This window comes from Gigantopelta aegis, chromosome 13, assembly GCF_016097555.1.
Source record: "Gigantopelta aegis isolate Gae_Host chromosome 13, Gae_host_genome, whole genome shotgun sequence".
Lineage (NCBI taxonomy): Eukaryota > Metazoa > Mollusca > Gastropoda > Neomphalida > Peltospiridae > Gigantopelta > Gigantopelta aegis.
Window position 1 is genome coordinate 36,285,994 of NC_054711.1, and position 17,919 is coordinate 36,303,912.

General features: G+C 36.8%; 1 protein-coding gene across 1 annotated transcript; it reads left to right on the forward strand.

Moving 5' to 3' along the window:
- The first annotated feature begins 416 nt into the window (after nt 1-416).
- On the forward strand, nt 417-17,410 carry LOC121387297 (putative nuclease HARBI1). Its single transcript, XM_041518318.1, has 4 exons — nt 417-575; nt 7,647-7,765; nt 10,273-10,988; nt 17,128-17,410. The coding sequence occupies exons 1-4, from the start codon at nt 417-419 to the stop codon at nt 17,202-17,204; spliced, it is 1,071 nt and encodes a 356-aa protein (XP_041374252.1). The 3' UTR covers nt 17,205-17,410.
- The last annotated feature ends 509 nt before the right edge of the window (nt 17,411-17,919 follow it).

Here is a 17,919-nt window from a genome sequence, read left to right on the forward strand (position 1 = left end):
TTACTACAGCCTGGTCCACACAGTCATGACTATCAAGAGACATGCGCTCCTGTGATTTCTCGATAAAAGGATTACCCATTGACGTAATTGTTGCACAGAGCTTGTTGACCTGAGCTTTAAATGTTTGCTGTGTTGAAAACCCCTCCTCGTGACTTTTGAAATCATCAGAATAATTTCCACAATACTGCTCCTCAAACTCTGTCAGTAGTCGAGCCTGTTCGGGACCAGCAACCATCCACCTCTTCAATGCTTTTGGGTGTTCTCTTAATCCAATAGATGCACCCGAGTCTTTTACATTTGCATTGTTTTGTTCATGAGTTTGGCCCAGAGTGATAGCTGAAAACCTATTCTTCCCTTTAGGAAAAACCCAAAAGCTGATCCTTGATTCCGTCAGGAATGGTCTTTATGTCTCTTAAATGCACAAAGACTCAGCGAGCATAATTCTGATGGTCAAAGACAAAGAACCATGCTGTAAGTGTCTCCAGTACATCAATGTACAGGGAAAGGTTTCGTTCACAATGAGAACGGACGAAGATGAGAATCAGCATTTTGTGCACAAATCGTTCTTCCACTTGGTGAATGCTTCAATCTCTTGCTGATTGCTGGAATCATGTGATTCTTGCATCGTATGTCATGCATCATATTGCAGCTTTGCAAGGGTCGGGATAGTCACCTAATGCGAGTGCCGTGTCCGGGTCAAGTGTGATACATGAAGGAAAGAGTCTGCTGTTCCTGTAGAAGCAATCCCAGCCTCAGTCAAAGCTGTTGTCCGACCACTTTTGTCTGACAGATCACCAAGCACTTTCCACAATGCTATTTCAAGGTGAAGACCTCCAAACATGATGACATACAAAGTTTCACCAAATGTTTCTGGCCATTTCCATTGCACATATTTGCAAAGGGTGAACAACCCATTGTTATTTACATGTTCAATGATACTAGTTAGATAACTAGTCTCATTTTAAAAAGTGAAAGTAATACCCTAAATGAAAAATAAATAAAATGTTCAAACTTAAAATGATTCACAATCTATCTTCATTTTTGTTATTAGTTTGGTAAAACATGTATTCTATTATGTTGAATAAACTGTCTTTATCTTATGTAATGTTATATTTATTACAAAGCAAATAAATGACAAATAAGTAATAAAAATAAACTATTTAAATTCAGGTATAAAACTAGTATCACCACATTGATCCTGAAATAATTGATATAAATAGTGGGCATATGTAAGTCTTGTAAATCAAAACTTAGATGGAAAGAGTGTCTTTTTTAAATTTTTAATTGCGTTGGCGGCCATCTTGAATATGGGCAAATATGATACTGGCCACCATAACTCTAGTATTACCACATACAACCTTGATACTGAAATAGTAGGCATATACACTGGTTCTACCGCTCTATGTCTTGTAGTTTCAAAGCTATGCTGAAAAGGGTTATATTTTTTATGATGGCGGTGGCGGCCATCTTGGAATATGGACATATATCATTTTAATCACTATAAAACCAGTAACACCATTCAAGTAGTAGATATAGACAGTGGTTCCACTTCTTTAAGACCTTTAGTTTCAAAGTTATGGTGATAAGTAATGTTGATGGCGGCCATCTTGAAAAATACTGTTCCGGGGGTCGTAGGTCGGGCACCTCATCAAATAATGTTTTTGTATGACCTAACTGACAAGTATACCAAATTTGGTGCTTTGGACCAGCGTGTCACGATTTCATAAAAATTTGGAGCTAAGCCACTCCACTAATCTACAAGTATCTAAGTATCTATCTATGCGTCGTTAAATAAAACATTTCTTTCTTTGCTTCGTAAAACGGGGCCCAAGTACTTTGATTACATAAGATGCCCACCTTACTATCTGTGATGTTGTGGTCACGTTTCCGTATAAAATATTGATAAATCTTATTTGAACAACCCCATACCATCAGAAGACATGATTAATTATGTATGATAAAAACAGACAATCGCATCCACTCCACATCACTACCCTAAATAAATACACAGATTTAGGTCACCCAGTCAATTAGTGTAGAAAAACACAACGACTAAATTTCTGGCATTTTGTGAAATTCATTTCAAATATTTAATGTATCCCTGTCTGTCTGTCTGTCTGTCTGTCTGTCTGTCTGTCTATCTATCTATCTACAAGTATCTAAGTATCTATCTATCTACTTATCGATCTATCGATATATCTACATATACATATAGATGTAGCAGTAGTAGAATATGTATTAGTAATAATAGTAGCAGTAGCAGTAGTAGTAGTAGTAGTAGTAGAATATATATATAGTAGTAGTAGTAGTTGAATATATATATATATAATATATACTGACACACAATGAAAACGCAAAACAGATATTTTTCAATATTTTGTTGTGATTAATAAAAATATATTTATTGCACTTAAAATAACAATTTATGAGAGGACGCCATTGATTGGTACTTTTGTCTGGGTTTTAATCCTGGTTTTGTTCTCGTTACACATACAATAGCAGAAACACATAAAATGGTGTGAAATGCGTTCACTACATGCTCAATCATGCTGCATGCAATGCACGTGAAATGCCAGTATGTGGACACATAAAAGTCACGTAACGGTGTCATATTCCTCGTCACATTAAGAATGCCACGACTCGGAGAAGAACAAAGGGAGCGAGCGTTGGGCATGGTTCAAGGGGGACTTCGCAAAGCCAAGTTGCTAGGACCTTCAGAGTCCATCCATCAAGTATTGGACGACTTGCTGAACGTCATCAACAGACTGGGAATGTCTGTGATCGACCTCGACCTGGCCAACGTCCCGTTACGACCCCACGCCAAGATCGGCAGATTCGATGACACCACCTCCGTGACCGGTTCAGAACTGCGACGATGACAGCAAGCAACACGATAGGACGTCATGGAAGGCTTATCCATCCGATGACGGTCATCCGTCGACTCAGAACGGCTGGACTCGGATGCAGACGCCCGTACAACGGTAACATCATGACACCGCAACATCGTGCTGCGATACTACAGTTTGCTCTCCAGAATGGTAATCATCCACCATCTTCCTCTCATAAATTGTTATTTTAAGTCCAATAAATATATTTTTCATTAATCGCAACAAAATATTGAAAAATATATGTTTTGCGTTTTCATTGTGTGTCAGTATATATATATATATATATATATATATATATATATATATATATATATATATATATATATATATATATATATATAATTACTAGTAGTAGCAGTAGTAGTGGTGGTGATGGCGGTAGTAGAATATGTAGTAGTAGTAGTAGTGGTAGTAGTAGTAGAATATGTAATAGTAGTACATGTAGTAGTAGTTGAATATATATATATATAGTTGAATATAGTAGTAGTAGTGGTGATGGCGGTAGTAGAATATGTAGTAGTAGTAGTGGTAATAGTAGTAGAATATGTAGTAGTAGTAGTAGTTGAATATATATGTAGTAGTAGTAGTTGAATATATATATATATATATATATATATATATATATATATATATATAGTACTAGTAGTAGTAGTAGTGGTGATGGCGGTAGTAGAATATGTAGTAGTAGTAGTAGTAGTAGAATATGTAATAGTAGTAGTAGTAGTAGTAGTAGAATATGTAATAGTAGTAGTAGTGGTAGTATTAGTGGTAGTAGTAGTAGAATATGTAATAGTAGTAGTAGTATTAGTGGTAGTAGTAGTAGTAGTTGAATATAGTAGTAGTAGTAGTAGTAATAATAGTAGTAATAGTAGTATTAGTGGTAGTAGTAGTAGTTGAGTATAGTAGTAGTAGTGGTAGTAATAGTAGTAGTAGTAGTAGAATATGTAGTAGTAGTAGTGGTAGTAGTAGAATTGGTAGTAGTAGTAGTAGTGGTGGTAGTAGTAGTAATAGTAGTAGTGGTGGTAGTGGTAGTAGTAGTGGTAGTGGTAGTAGTAGTAGTAATTGTTGTAGTAGTAGTGGTAGTGGTAGTAGTAGTAGAATATGTAGTAGTAGTAGTAGTGGTAGTATTAGAATATGTAGTAGTGGTAGTAGTAGAAGTGGTAGTAGTAGTAGTAGTAGTAGTAGTAGTAGTATAGTAGTAGTAGTGGTAGTGGTAGTGGTAGTGGTAGTGGTAGTAGTAGTAGTAGTACTAGTGGTAGTAGTAGTAGTAGTGGTAGTAGTAGTGATAGTAGTAGTGGTAGTAGTAGTAGTGATAGTAGTAGTAGTAGTAGTAGTGTATAGTAGTAGTGGTAGTAGTAGTAGTAGTAGTAGTAGTAGTAGTAGTAGTAGTGGTAGTCGTGGCGGTAGCGGTAGCAGTAGTAGCAGTAGTAGTTGTTATTGTTGTTGTTGGTTTAGTAGCATCAGCAGAGTATTTTATAAGTTAGTATTTGACATTATTTGACATATATTATTAATTCCAGAAATTATGAAACAGGAAGAAGACATTGCTATATATGTGCAAACACACTGTTCACGTACACACAATGATTATTTGTTAGGGCGCTTCCACATACAGACGGACATGTACACAGGAATATTCCCTGTACACGCGACACCCAACCCCCGTCTACTACGCCCAGACCAAAACAAGTGTAAAGATTGAGTTGCCTCGCAGCTCCACCACTTTTACCCCCCCCCCCCCCCCAAAAAAACAAAAAAACACAAAAAAAAAACAAGTCTTTTCCATCCGACTCTCTCATCACTCCCTCCCCTATATCTTTTCCATCTGACCCTCTGTCAAATTGCCACTCCGTTTCGACCATTTCTGGAATAACTTTCAAATCAATGTTTTTATTATAATCGTTAATTAATTAATAATTTTACTTTAAAAAATACTTACCAAATATAGATATAACAAAAACACTTAGTATAAGATGATACGTTACTCTCAGCCAGTGTGCCATATTTTAATTTTACACTTAATTCCTTCTTACACTCTTATAAAAGTAATGAACTGTTGTGATGATACCACAAATATATTCTAAGTGATCGTATGTGTACAGACGAGTCCATTAAGTAAAAAGGGGGTAATTCTGTATTCTCTTGGTTTGTAACTTGATTTGTTTGTTTTTTTTGTGTTTTTTTGCTTTGAATAAAATCGAATAATTGTTGTCAGTTTCCCTCTCAATGCGGCGTTTGCAAAGATGTTATTAAACATTAAACTATTATTGTGTAATGTTTTTTTTCTCTTTATTTCTTTCTTTCTTTAATTTTTTTTTGGTGTGTTGATTTTGTTTTGGTTTTAGTGAGTTTTTGAAGGTGTTTGCGTGGGTGGATTTGAGAGAGGAGTGTTGTTTGCTCTCTCTCTCTCTCTCTCTCTCTCTCTCTCTCTCTCTCTCTCTCTCTCTCTCTCTCTCTCTCTCTCTCTGTTTTTTGTTGTGTGTCCTCCCTCTCTCCCTCTCCGTCTGTCTATCTGTCTCTCTCTCCCTCTCTCTCTCTCTCTCTCTCTCTCTCTCTCTCTCTCTCTCTCTCTCTCTCTCTCTCTCTCTCTGTCTGTTGTGTCCTCCCTTCCTCCCTCCCTCTGACTCTGTCTCTCTCTGTTTTTTGTTGTGTGTCCTCCCTCCATCCCTCCCCCTCTCTCTCTCTCTCTCTCTCTCTCTCTCTCTCTCTCTCTCTCTCTCTCTCTCTCTCTCTCTCTCTCTCTCTCTCTCTCTCTCTGTGTGTGTGTGTGTGTGTGTGTGTTAAAAATAAAATGAACTAAATTTATTTATTAATTAACCCATTTCTATAATGGAATAATCCTACCGATACCGCGAACGTCACTAGATAAACTCGACGCTAAGAACACGGTGTCGCAATCTACTATACGTCACAACTGCTTGTAGTTCGGGAGCCAAGTCCCGATTTTAGGCCATACCCTGCAATCAGAGTAAAGTTTTTTGCTTTGGTGATTTTGGTAGACTGGGTGGTAGTCTTCAATTTCCAGGTGGATGACCGCTCGTCACCCTTGAGCAATTCTCTGAATTAATCCTTTTCTGTTGGAACCGCAAAATCACAAATTGCCATAAAAATGGGGGTAAAGAACACAAAGAGTCCTCTAGAACCATTGTTATAGAAGATAATAGATCACGTGACCCCTTAAAATGTGTGTCTTGGGGAGCTCTTTATAATGATAGGTGTTATATGCAAATGAGTTCAATAATTAGGTCAAAAGGTCCAACTTTCTGGGCTGGCAATGTAGTCTTTAACTTGAGATGGTGGATTTGACTGGCTCTGGCCTCTCTTGCACCCCTGATTCAGGATTTCGTGCTAAAATTACGGTAACGGTCGAACACAAGGTACACTTCATAGTCCTGCAATAGTTTTTGAAAGAAAGAAAGAAGTGTTTTATTTAACGACGCACTCAACACATTTTATTTACGGTTATATGGCGTCAGACATATGGTCAAGGACCACACAGATTTTGAGAGGAAACCAGCTGTCGCCACTACATGGGCTACTCTTCCGATTGGCAGCAAGGGATCTTTTATTTGCGCTTCCCACAGGCAGGATAGCACAAACCATGGCCTTTGTTGAACCAGTTATGGATCACTGGTCGGTGCAAGTGGTTTACACCTACCCATTGAGCCTTGCGGAGCACTCACTCAGGGTTTGGAGTCGGTATCTGGATTAAAAATCCCATGCCTCGACTGGGATCCGAACCCAGTACCTACCAGCCTGTAGACCGATGGCCTGCCACGACGCCACCGAGGCCGGTCAATATTTTTTGAAGACGTTGCTTCACATTTGAAACATAGTCTTGAACAGTGCCAGCATCTGAATCTACTGAGTCTGTGGGTTATGGCATAGCTTTGGTTCCAATAGACCAAATTTACAAAGTGTTCCAAATATTTTAGGCCAAAGAGCCGAATGATTCTTAGAAAATTAAAGAAGTATAGGTTTTTTCTCCAGTTTGGCCAGTTTTCCTATGGTCAAAATAATTTTAACAAAGAGAGCTGTTTGGAGTAGGGTCTGCTCATTAGAGCTAGACAATGTCACAAGTATAAAATATTGTCACAAGTATAGTGTTGCCATCTTTGTTTTAGTGTGCTACTAATTGCTGCCTTATTTTATTGACTCAATTTACCATGACAACTATCTTTCCTATGCATCTGTTTACTTGTTTGATCTTTGACCTTGAAAATGTGACCTTGAATGTCAAAATGTGGGATGAACCTTTCTGAGTTCCCCAATGCAAGTATTTGAAGGGGGTCATTTGTTATTCTAGGTTGATTGGCTGCATTACTGTGGGCATTTTCCCTTTTACTGTCAAAAATAGCTATTTTAGTACTTTTTTGACATAGGTTGTCTTTCGTTTCCTACAGGGCGGTCATTATGCAATATATTTGAACATAGGTTGGTCAAAATCATAGCAGGATGTCTAATCAAACAGGTTCAGGTGTAAAAGAGACAATTTAGGTTTGTTCTTGGCCTACGTAAGGATGTTTATAACAGTATTCGAGATTTTGTGCAAGGTCAAAAATGTGTGACCTTTTAACATCTGTTGACCTAATTATTGAATATATTTGCATATAACACCTATCATTATTAAGAGCTCCCCAAGACCCACATTTTGAGGGGTCACGTGATCTATTATCTTCTATAACAGTGGTTCTAGAGGACTCTTTGTGTTCTTTACCCCCATTTTTATGGCAATTTGTGATTTTGCGGTTCCAACAGAAAAGGATTAATCCAGAGAATTGCTCAAAGGTGACGAGCGGTCATCCACCTGAAAATTGTAGACTACCACCCAGTCTACCAAAATCACCAAAGCAAAAAACTTTAACTCTCGGTGCAGGGTATGACCCCTCGGCACCCGGTCTATTGGTAACTGCCCGGACGATGTTAGCAATATGTAAACAATAACTTAACAACCATTTGTTAGGTCGTCGCTTCTTTCATATTGATGTCCGTACTTGTGATATAGTGCACACAGCGAGAGAAGAATAGACCATTGAAATAAACCCTTACAAGCAGTCTGATAAATTATGGATCAGTGTATATTAAATTCAGTTCAACAGTCGTAATAATCATACTACTACTTATAGGAACTAAAAATAGACCTACTTCAAAGGAATAGCGTCAAAGTTCTTATAATTGCTTTACGATTGATAGGATTTTAATTCCGTGTACAATTCGGAAGTATTTTCATTCAGAATAATGTTAAAATAAGTAAGTATCTTAATATAAAAATGACAAACAACCGTTATTTTTACTATTTCGTGTTTGTTTATTCCTTAAAATTATCTTATTGGGTACACTTGACTTGTAGAAATTCGATGTGTCACATGCCTTCATGCATTCCACATGAATAAGGCCAAATCAATATAATTTTTATAATTTTTACTCCCATTCCAAACATTACAACCGGTAGTTCAGTATAACAGTAGGTTTTATGACCACCAAAGATCTTGAAGGACGATTGGGATCAGAAGTGAAATTTAAAAGTTGACGGGTTTTTTATCAGTAGTGGGTGATACCGCCACGATGTGTCAGACATTTATTCAGTCGACGAGGCATATTGCGTACGAGTCGATGGCCATTTGAGGGAGTCTGTTCCACTCCGCTTGCAGCGCCTGACCAAGTTACGCTAACGTGGTCGGCGGTCTTTGACGTTGACGCACACGTCTCCCAGACGTGTTCAATGGGGGAAAGGTCTGGCTCATTGCTAGCCATGGCATTTGATAAATGTTGTGCTGCTAGAGGTGAGCATTGACGATTCGTGCACGGTGAGCACGGGTATTGTCCTGAAAAACAAAACGTCGACCCACATGCAAAACGGGACGACAAAGGGTGTCAGTATGTTGTCCCGGTAGTACTACCCAGTGACCCTTGCACAGTATGGAGGAGGCTTCTGTCAGTCATAGTGATACCACCCCACACCATAATCGATCCACCACCAAATCTGTCATGAAATCGCATTGTGACGTTGGCGTGCCGTTCATTTCATCGTCGCCAGACCCGACCACGCCTGTCAAGGAAGTCCAAAGTGAATAGGGACTCATCTGAAAACATGACACGTGACCAGCGACGAAAACTCCAGTTTTGACGCTCCTTACACCATTCACGTCTGTGGGCAATGTGACGATTTGTCAAGGTAGGCACAACCTGGGGCCGTCGAGCATGAAGATGGGCTGCATGAATACGATTTCTAATCGTCTGACCCGTAACTCGGAAACCAGTACGGGGCGGGACGTAGCCCAGTGGTACAGCGCTTGCTCGATGCGCGGTCGGTCTGGGATCGATCCCCGTTGGTGGGCCCATTGGGCTATTTCTCGTCACAGCCAGTGCACCACGACTGGTATATCAAAGACCGTGGTATGTGCTATCCTGTCTGTGGGATGGTGCATATAAAAGATCCCTTGCTGCTAATTGAAAAGAGTAGCCCATGAATTGGCGACAGCGGGTTTCCTCTCTCAATATCTGTGTGGTCCTTAATCATATGTCTGACGCCATATAACCGTAAATAAAATGTGTTGAGTGCGTCGTTAAATAAAACATTTCCTTCCTTCGGAAACCAGTAGCCTGATGCAGGTTTGCAACAATTTGATTTGCCGAGCCTGGTTACGGATGAATCGATCCTGTACTCCTGTCGTTGCCCTGTGACGACCTGAACGGGGTCGATCGTCAACATTTTGGGTTTGTTGGTATCTGTTCCAGTCTGCTAATCACCGACTTCGAAACATTGAAGGTGTTGACCACTTCACGCTGACTTCTGCCCGTTTGCAGCATGCCAATAGCCCGTAGACGCTCATCTCGTTGCATATGCCGCATCGCAAATTCAAACAATAAAAATGACTAAAACAAAACAATAACAAACTGTATGATCAACAGAATGAAAAAGATTGACAGAAATAATGTTCCACAGTGATTAATCGACCTTCCTGGAAATCGAAAATGATACCCCACGCATGTGTACGGGGCAACTGCGTGATGCTCGTGCAAACTATGGAATGTGTTTCGGTGTGTTGATAAACAGACCAGGGGCCTTTTTCACAAAGCTCTCGCAAGCGTTGCAATATAGTAACAACCTCGTATCATTCTCGTAACGTTTTCAACCGTATTCACAAACACATCGTAACTTTACTATAACGCAGCGATCTAGTAAACTATATTGCAAATCGGCTCCAATTTGCGAGACGTCTGCAGTTCCCGTAACTGGTTTCGCAGCACAATTCAACGTTATGGCGGTGGCACACGTCGTTTTAGAGGAGGAAATAAACGATCTAGTAACTTGCAGACCACGTATTTTTAGAGACAGGACAAACCCTCTAGACATTTATGACGATGTTGATTTGTTTCGAAGATTCCGAATGCCTCGACATATTATACTTGACGTAATTGATCTCATTCGTGATGACATTGAACCTCAAACCTCGAGGTCACATGCCATCCCAGCCACACTGCAAACACTGTGTGCGCTTAGGTATTACGGAACGGGGAACTTTCAGACTGTCGGTGGAGATATCGCAGGGATAAGTCAGCCATCCGTGTCCAGAATTGTGGCTCGTGTGTCCACAGCATTTTCTAGAAAAGCAACACAAATTATCCGATTCCCTAGGGCACAGAATGAACAACAACAAATTATGGCAGGGTTTTATGAAAGTATCCAATTTCCAAACACCCTTAGGTGCGTTGACGGGAGTCTCATTCGCATCAAGTGTCCGTCGGTTGATGAACATGTATATGTATGTCGCACAAATTTCCATTCACTAAATATTCAAGGCATTTGTGATAATAACAAGAAGTTTACCAATTTGGTAGCCCGTTGGCCAGGATCTGCGCACGACACTTTCATTTGGAACAATTGTAAGCTAAGTGAAGATTTTGAAAATGGAAATATCCATGGTTATCTCTTGGGAGACAGTGCTTATCCCTTACGGCCGTGGTTGCTGACGCCGATTGCCAATCCACAAAATGCTGCAGAAGACAGATACAATAGACATCATCGCCAGACACGCCAACAAATAGAAGGGACATTTGGAATTTGGAAGTTGAGGTGGCTTTGTTTACATGCTTATGGTAAGTAATCCACTGGAAAACAGCCTTTCTAGTAAAAATGTATAGACATAATATTTAAAATGGTCGTCTTATATTGTGGGTAATGCCAATGGTGGCAATAGGATGTCAACCGTGAAAGTTTACAATAGTGCGACATTAACTTTCTGCATTTTGAAAAATGTTATACATTGGGCCATTTAAAAATATTTTTATTGTGATATTTCAGTGGGTGGATTGAGTAAAGTTTTAATCTAAATAATTATTAGTATTTTTTAAATACATGTATTATTAATAAATACAAATGCTAAAACACTAAACGCTAAAATGTTTGCATACATTCATGCGTTAAAGGGTGTATTCCTCCAAATCCAATCCCATAGACGACCATAGTAACATATGTGGCTAAACCTCCTACAATCAATAGGGTAAGGGGCTAGGTCAGTAGGCAGAACGATCGCCTGAGGTACATGGGTCGTTTAATGGAATACCCTCGGTACACCCATTCTGTTTTATTCACTTCCCAACCAGTGCCCAACGACTAGTATGTCAAAGACTGTGGTGCGCGCTGTCCTGTATGTGGGGAAGTGCATATGAAACATTCCCTGCTGATAATTGATAAATGCAGTGATTTTCCTCGAAGACTACATGTGACATTTATTAAAGGTTTGCCATCCAGTATCCGTTGATTAATATATGGATGTACTCTAGTGATGTTGTCAAACAAAAAGTTAAACTTGGACAACCAATAATATACATTTAGATGGCCTTACTGTTTCAGCTTTAATACTGTAAGGAGTAATATGTCTTGATTAGCCAGATGACCAAAACCAATAATATACATTTAGATGGCCTTACTGTTTCAGCTTTAATACTGTAAGGAGTAATATGTCTTGATTAGCCAGATGACCAAAACCAATAATATACATTTAGATGGCCTTACTGTTTCAGCTTTAATACTGTAAGGAGTAATATGTCTTGATTAGCCAGATGACCAAAACCAATAATATACATTTAGATGGCCTTACTGTTTCAGCTTTAATAATGTAAGGAGTAATATGTCTTGATTAGCCAGATGACCAAAACCAATAATATACATTTAGATGGCCTTACTGTTTCAGCTTTAATACTGTAAGGAGTAATATGTCTTGATTAGCCAGATGACCAAAACCAATAATATACATTTAGATGACTTTACTGTTTCAGCTTTAATACTGTAAGTAGTAATATGTCTTGATTAGCCAGATGACCAAAACCAATAATATACATTTAGATGACTTTACTGTTTCAGCTTTAATACTGTAAGAAGTAATATGTCTTGATTAGCCAGATGACCAAAACCAATAATATACATTTACATGGCCTTACTGTTTCAGCTTTAATACTGTAAGGAGTAATATGTCTTGATTAGCCAGATGACCAAAACCAATAATATACATTTAGATGGCCTTACTGTTTCAGCTTTAATACTGTAAGGAGTAATATGTCTTGATTAGCCAGATGACCAAAACCAATAATATACATTTAGATGGCCTTACTGTTTCAGCTTTAATACTGTAAGGAGTAATATGTCTTGATTAGCCAGATGACCAAAACCAATAATATACATTTACATGGCCTTGCTGTTTCAGCTTTAATACTGTAAGGAGTAATATGTCTTGATTAGCCAGATGACCAAAACCAATAATATACATTTAGATGACTTTACTGTTTCAGCTTTAATACTGTAAGTAGTAATATGTCTTGATTAGCCAGATGACCAAAACCAATAATATACATTTAGATGACTTTACTGTTTCAGCTTTAATACTGTAAGAAGTAATATGTCTTGATTAGCCAGATGACCAAAACCAATAATATACATTTACATGGCCTTACTGTTTCAGCTTTAATACTGTAAGGAGTAATATGTCTTGATTAGCCAGATGACCAAAACCAATAATATACATTTAGATGGCCTTACTGTTTCAGCTTTAATACTGTAAGGAGTAATATGTCTTGATTAGCCAGATGACCAAAACCAATAATATACATTTAGATGGCCTTACTGTTTCAGCTTTAATACTGTAAGGAGTAATATGTCTTGATTAGCCAGATGACCAAAACCAATAATATACATTTACATGGCCTTGCTGTTTCAGCTTTAATACTGTAAGGAGTAATATGTCTTGATTAGCCAGATGACCAAAACCAATAATATACATTTAGATGACTTTACTGTTTCAGCTTTAATACTGTAAGTAGTAATATGTCTTGATTAGCCAGATGACCAAAACCAATAATATACATTTAGATGACTTTACTGTTTCAGCTTTAATACTGTAAGAAGTAATATGTCTTGATTAGCCAGATGACCAAAACCAATAATATACATTTACATGGCCTTACTGTTTCAGCTTTAATACTGTAAGGAGTAATATGTCTTGATTAGCCAGATGACCAAAACCAATAATATACATTTAGATGGCCTTACTGTTTCAGCTTTAATACTGTAAGGAGTAATATGTCTTGATTAGCCAGATGACCAAAACCAATAATATACATTTAGATGGCCTTACTGTTTCAGCTTTAATACTGTAAGGAGTAATATGTCTTGATTAGCCAGATGACCAAAACCAATAATATACATTTACATGGCCTTGCTGTTTCAGCTTTAATACTGTAAAGTAATATGTCTTGATTAGCCAGATGACCAAACCAATAATATACATTTAGATGGCCTTACTGTTTCAGCTTTAATATTGTAAGGAGTAATATGTCTTGATTAGCCAGATGACCAAAACCAATAATATACATTTAGATGGCTTTACTGTTTCAGCTTTAATACTGTAAGAAGTAATATGTCTTGATTAGCCAGATGACCAAAACCAATAATATACATTTAGATGGCTTTACTGTTTCAGCTTTAATACTGTAAGAAGTAATATGTCTTGATTAGCCAGATGACCAAAACCAATAATATACATTTAGATGACTTTACTGTTTCAGCTTTAATACTGTAAGAAGTAATATGTCTTGATTAGCCAGATGACCAAAACCAATAATATACATTTACATGGCCTTACTGTTTCAGCTTTAATACTGTAAGGAGTAATATGTCTTGATTAGCCAGATGACCAAAACCAATAATATACATTTAGATGGCCTTACTGTTTCAGCTTTAATACTGTAAGGAGTAATATGTCTTGATTAGCCAGATGACCAAAACCAATAATATACATTTAGATGGCCTTACTGTTTCAGCTTTAATACTGTAAGAAGTAATATGTCTTGATTAGCCAGATGACCAAAACCAATAATATACATTTACATGGCCTTACTGTTTCAGCTTTAATACTGTAAGGAGTAATATGTCTTGATTAGCCAGATGACCAAAACCAATAATATACATTTACATGGCCTTACTGTTTCAGCTTTAATACTGTAAGAAGTAATATGTCTTGATTAGCCAGATGACCAAAACCAATAATATACATTTACATGGCCTTACTGTTTCAGCTTTAATACTGTAAGAAGTAATATGTCTTGATTAGCCAGATGACCAAAACCAATAATATACATTTAGATGACTTTACTGTTTCAGCTTTAATACTGTAAGAAGTAATATGTCTTGATTAGCCAGATGACCAAAACCAATAATATACATTTACATGGCCTTACTGTTTCAGCTTTAATACTGTAAGGAGTAATATGTCTTGATTAGCCAGATGACCAAAACCAATAATATACATTTAGATGGCCTTACTGTTTCAGCTTTAATACTGTAAGGAGTAATATGTCTTGATTAGCCAGATGACCAAAACCAATAATATACATTTAGATGGCCTTACTGTTTCAGCTTTAATACTGTAAGGAGTAATATGTCTTGATTAGCCAGATGACCAAAACCAATAATATACATTTACATGGCCTTGCTGTTTCAGCTTTAATACTGTAAGGAGTAATATGTCTTGATTAGCCAGATGACCAAAACCAATAATATACATTTAGATGACTTTACTGTTTCAGCTTTAATACTGTAAGTAGTAATATGTCTTGATTAGCCAGATGACCAAAACCAATAATATACATTTAGATGACTTTACTGTTTCAGCTTTAATACTGTAAGAAGTAATATGTCTTGATTAGCCAGATGACCAAAACCAATAATATACATTTACATGGCCTTACTGTTTCAGCTTTAATACTGTAAGGAGTAATATGTCTTGATTAGCCAGATGACCAAAACCAATAATATACATTTAGATGGCCTTACTGTTTCAGCTTTAATACTGTAAGGAGTAATATGTCTTGATTAGCCAGATGACCAAAACCAATAATATACATTTACATGGCCTTGCTGTTTCAGCTTTAATACTGTAAAGTAATATGTCTTGATTAGCCAGATGACCAAACCAATAATATACATTTAGATGGCCTTACTGTTTCAGCTTTAATATTGTAAGGAGTAATATGTCTTGATTAGCCAGATGACCAAAACCAATAATATACATTTAGATGGCTTTACTGTTTCAGCTTTAATACTGTAAGAAGTAATATGTCTTGATTAGCCAGATGACCAAAACCAATAATATACATTTAGATGGCTTTACTGTTTCAGCTTTAATACTGTAAGAAGTAATATGTCTTGATTAGCCAGATGACCAAAACCAATAATATACATTTAGATGACTTTACTGTTTCAGCTTTAATACTGTAAGAAGTAATATGTCTTGATTAGCCAGATGACCAAAACCAATAATATACATTTACATGGCCTTACTGTTTCAGCTTTAATACTGTAAGGAGTAATATGTCTTGATTAGCCAGATGACCAAAACCAATAATATACATTTAGATGGCCTTACTGTTTCAGCTTTAATACTGTAAGGAGTAATATGTCTTGATTAGCCAGATGACCAAAACCAATAATATACATTTAGATGGCCTTACTGTTTCAGCTTTAATACTGTAAGAAGTAATATGTCTTGATTAGCCAGATGACCAAAACCAATAATATACATTTACATGGCCTTACTGTTTCAGCTTTAATACTGTAAGGAGTAATATGTCTTGATTAGCCAGATGACCAAAACCAATAATATACATTTACATGGCCTTACTGTTTCAGCTTTAATACTGTAAGAAGTAATATGTCTTGATTAGCCAGATGACCAAAACCAATAATATACATTTACATGGCCTTACTGTTTCAGCTTTAATACTGTAAGAAGTAATATGTCTTGATTAGCCAGATGACCAAAACCAATAATATACATTTAGATGGCCTTACTGTTTCAGCTTTAATATTGTAAGGAGTAATATGTCTTGATTAGCCAGATGACCAAAACCAATAATATACATTTAGATGGCTTTACTGTTTCAGCTTTAATACTGTAAGAAGTAATATGTCTTGATTAGCCAGATGACCAAAACCAATAATATACATTTAGATGGCCTTACTGTTTCAGCTTTAATACTGTAAGAAGTAATATGTCTTGATTAGCCAGATGACCAAAACGTATCAGATTGTATTGCTAATTGTGGATTTAACATGCATGTCACGTGTAGACCTTAGAGTAGTTGTCTCTGCTAAAAACAATGTAAAAATGTGTTATTCATCCACATGTTAAATTATTAGTTGGTAGGAAAGTTTCTATGCGTAGTTCCGATGTCATATCTAGAGTGTTACACACCGTGTACAATGTTTCCCAGTTCATTTTGTGAACAAAGTTGCGAATGTGTTAAGGAAAGTGATAATATAATAATAATTTTGCTACTGTTTCTTGCCCGTCACATTTAGGTGCCTTTATTCTCCGATAAAGGGACACTCCTAAGTTTGCTACGACTAACAGAGGCTTTTTAACGATTGTAATTACATATCAAATATATTTTTCTGCGTAACATGTAGTGGCTATACATTAAAAGTGTTTCTAATCGTTCTAATATTTGTACAAGGATAAATTTCATTTTATTTCCTAGACTTCTTACAAATATTAAGACGACCAGAAACACTTTGAATATACAGACACTGATATTCTAAACAAGAAAATATATTTAATATGCAAGTTTAATCGTATAAATATTTTATTAGTTGGAAACATCTTACAATGGAGCAAACTCAGGAATGTCCCTTTAATGATTTCAGTGTCTTTTACTTTACATATTATAAATGTATTTGCAGGTGGAGCCCTTATGTTCACACCAGACCGATGTGTGAGAGTAATTACAGCCACTGCCGTATTACATAATATTTACTAAAAATATGGAGTTCCACTGCCACCTGACGCTCCACTGAATTCAGATGATAATCAAGATGATGGTGTGAATCCACCAAACCCCAGTTTGCAACAGAACGATGGTCGCCAAGTGAGAGACGCACTTGTTCTTGGCCATTTCACAAGATAACTTGTAAACATATCTAACTGTTAGTGAAAAAAACACAACAAGCAATATTTCATTTTTGTATCTATAACATTACTGTTAAATTATGTCTCTACATATGCACCTGTATTGAATATGAATAAAATAATTCTCCATCACAAACACAGCCTGTGTTCGTTGTTGTTATGAAAGATAATGGAATGTCAAAGATCGTCCATGTCTAGTCCATTCTAAATAATAACTTAACTTAATAAATTAAAATGAATTTAACATAAACTTAAGACATTAAAATAAAGTTAACATAAAATAACAGAAATATCACAACGTAAATAAATAACATAATATATGTGATAATTGGTGATTTTCAGTTTCATTATTTATGCACTTTAATCACACTGGGTTGCTCTGGTGGATGTGGAACGTAGTTGGGTCTGTAGAGACAATTCCATTTCTCACCTTGCCTCTTTGATTTGTAGACGTCGCTCTTCAATCTTAATTCTCTTCTTTTCAACAAGCAAACGTTCTTTCTCCACTTCCAACAACTCTTGGGAGTATTTCGGTTGTGACAGAGATGGCGGTGTTTCACTTGTAG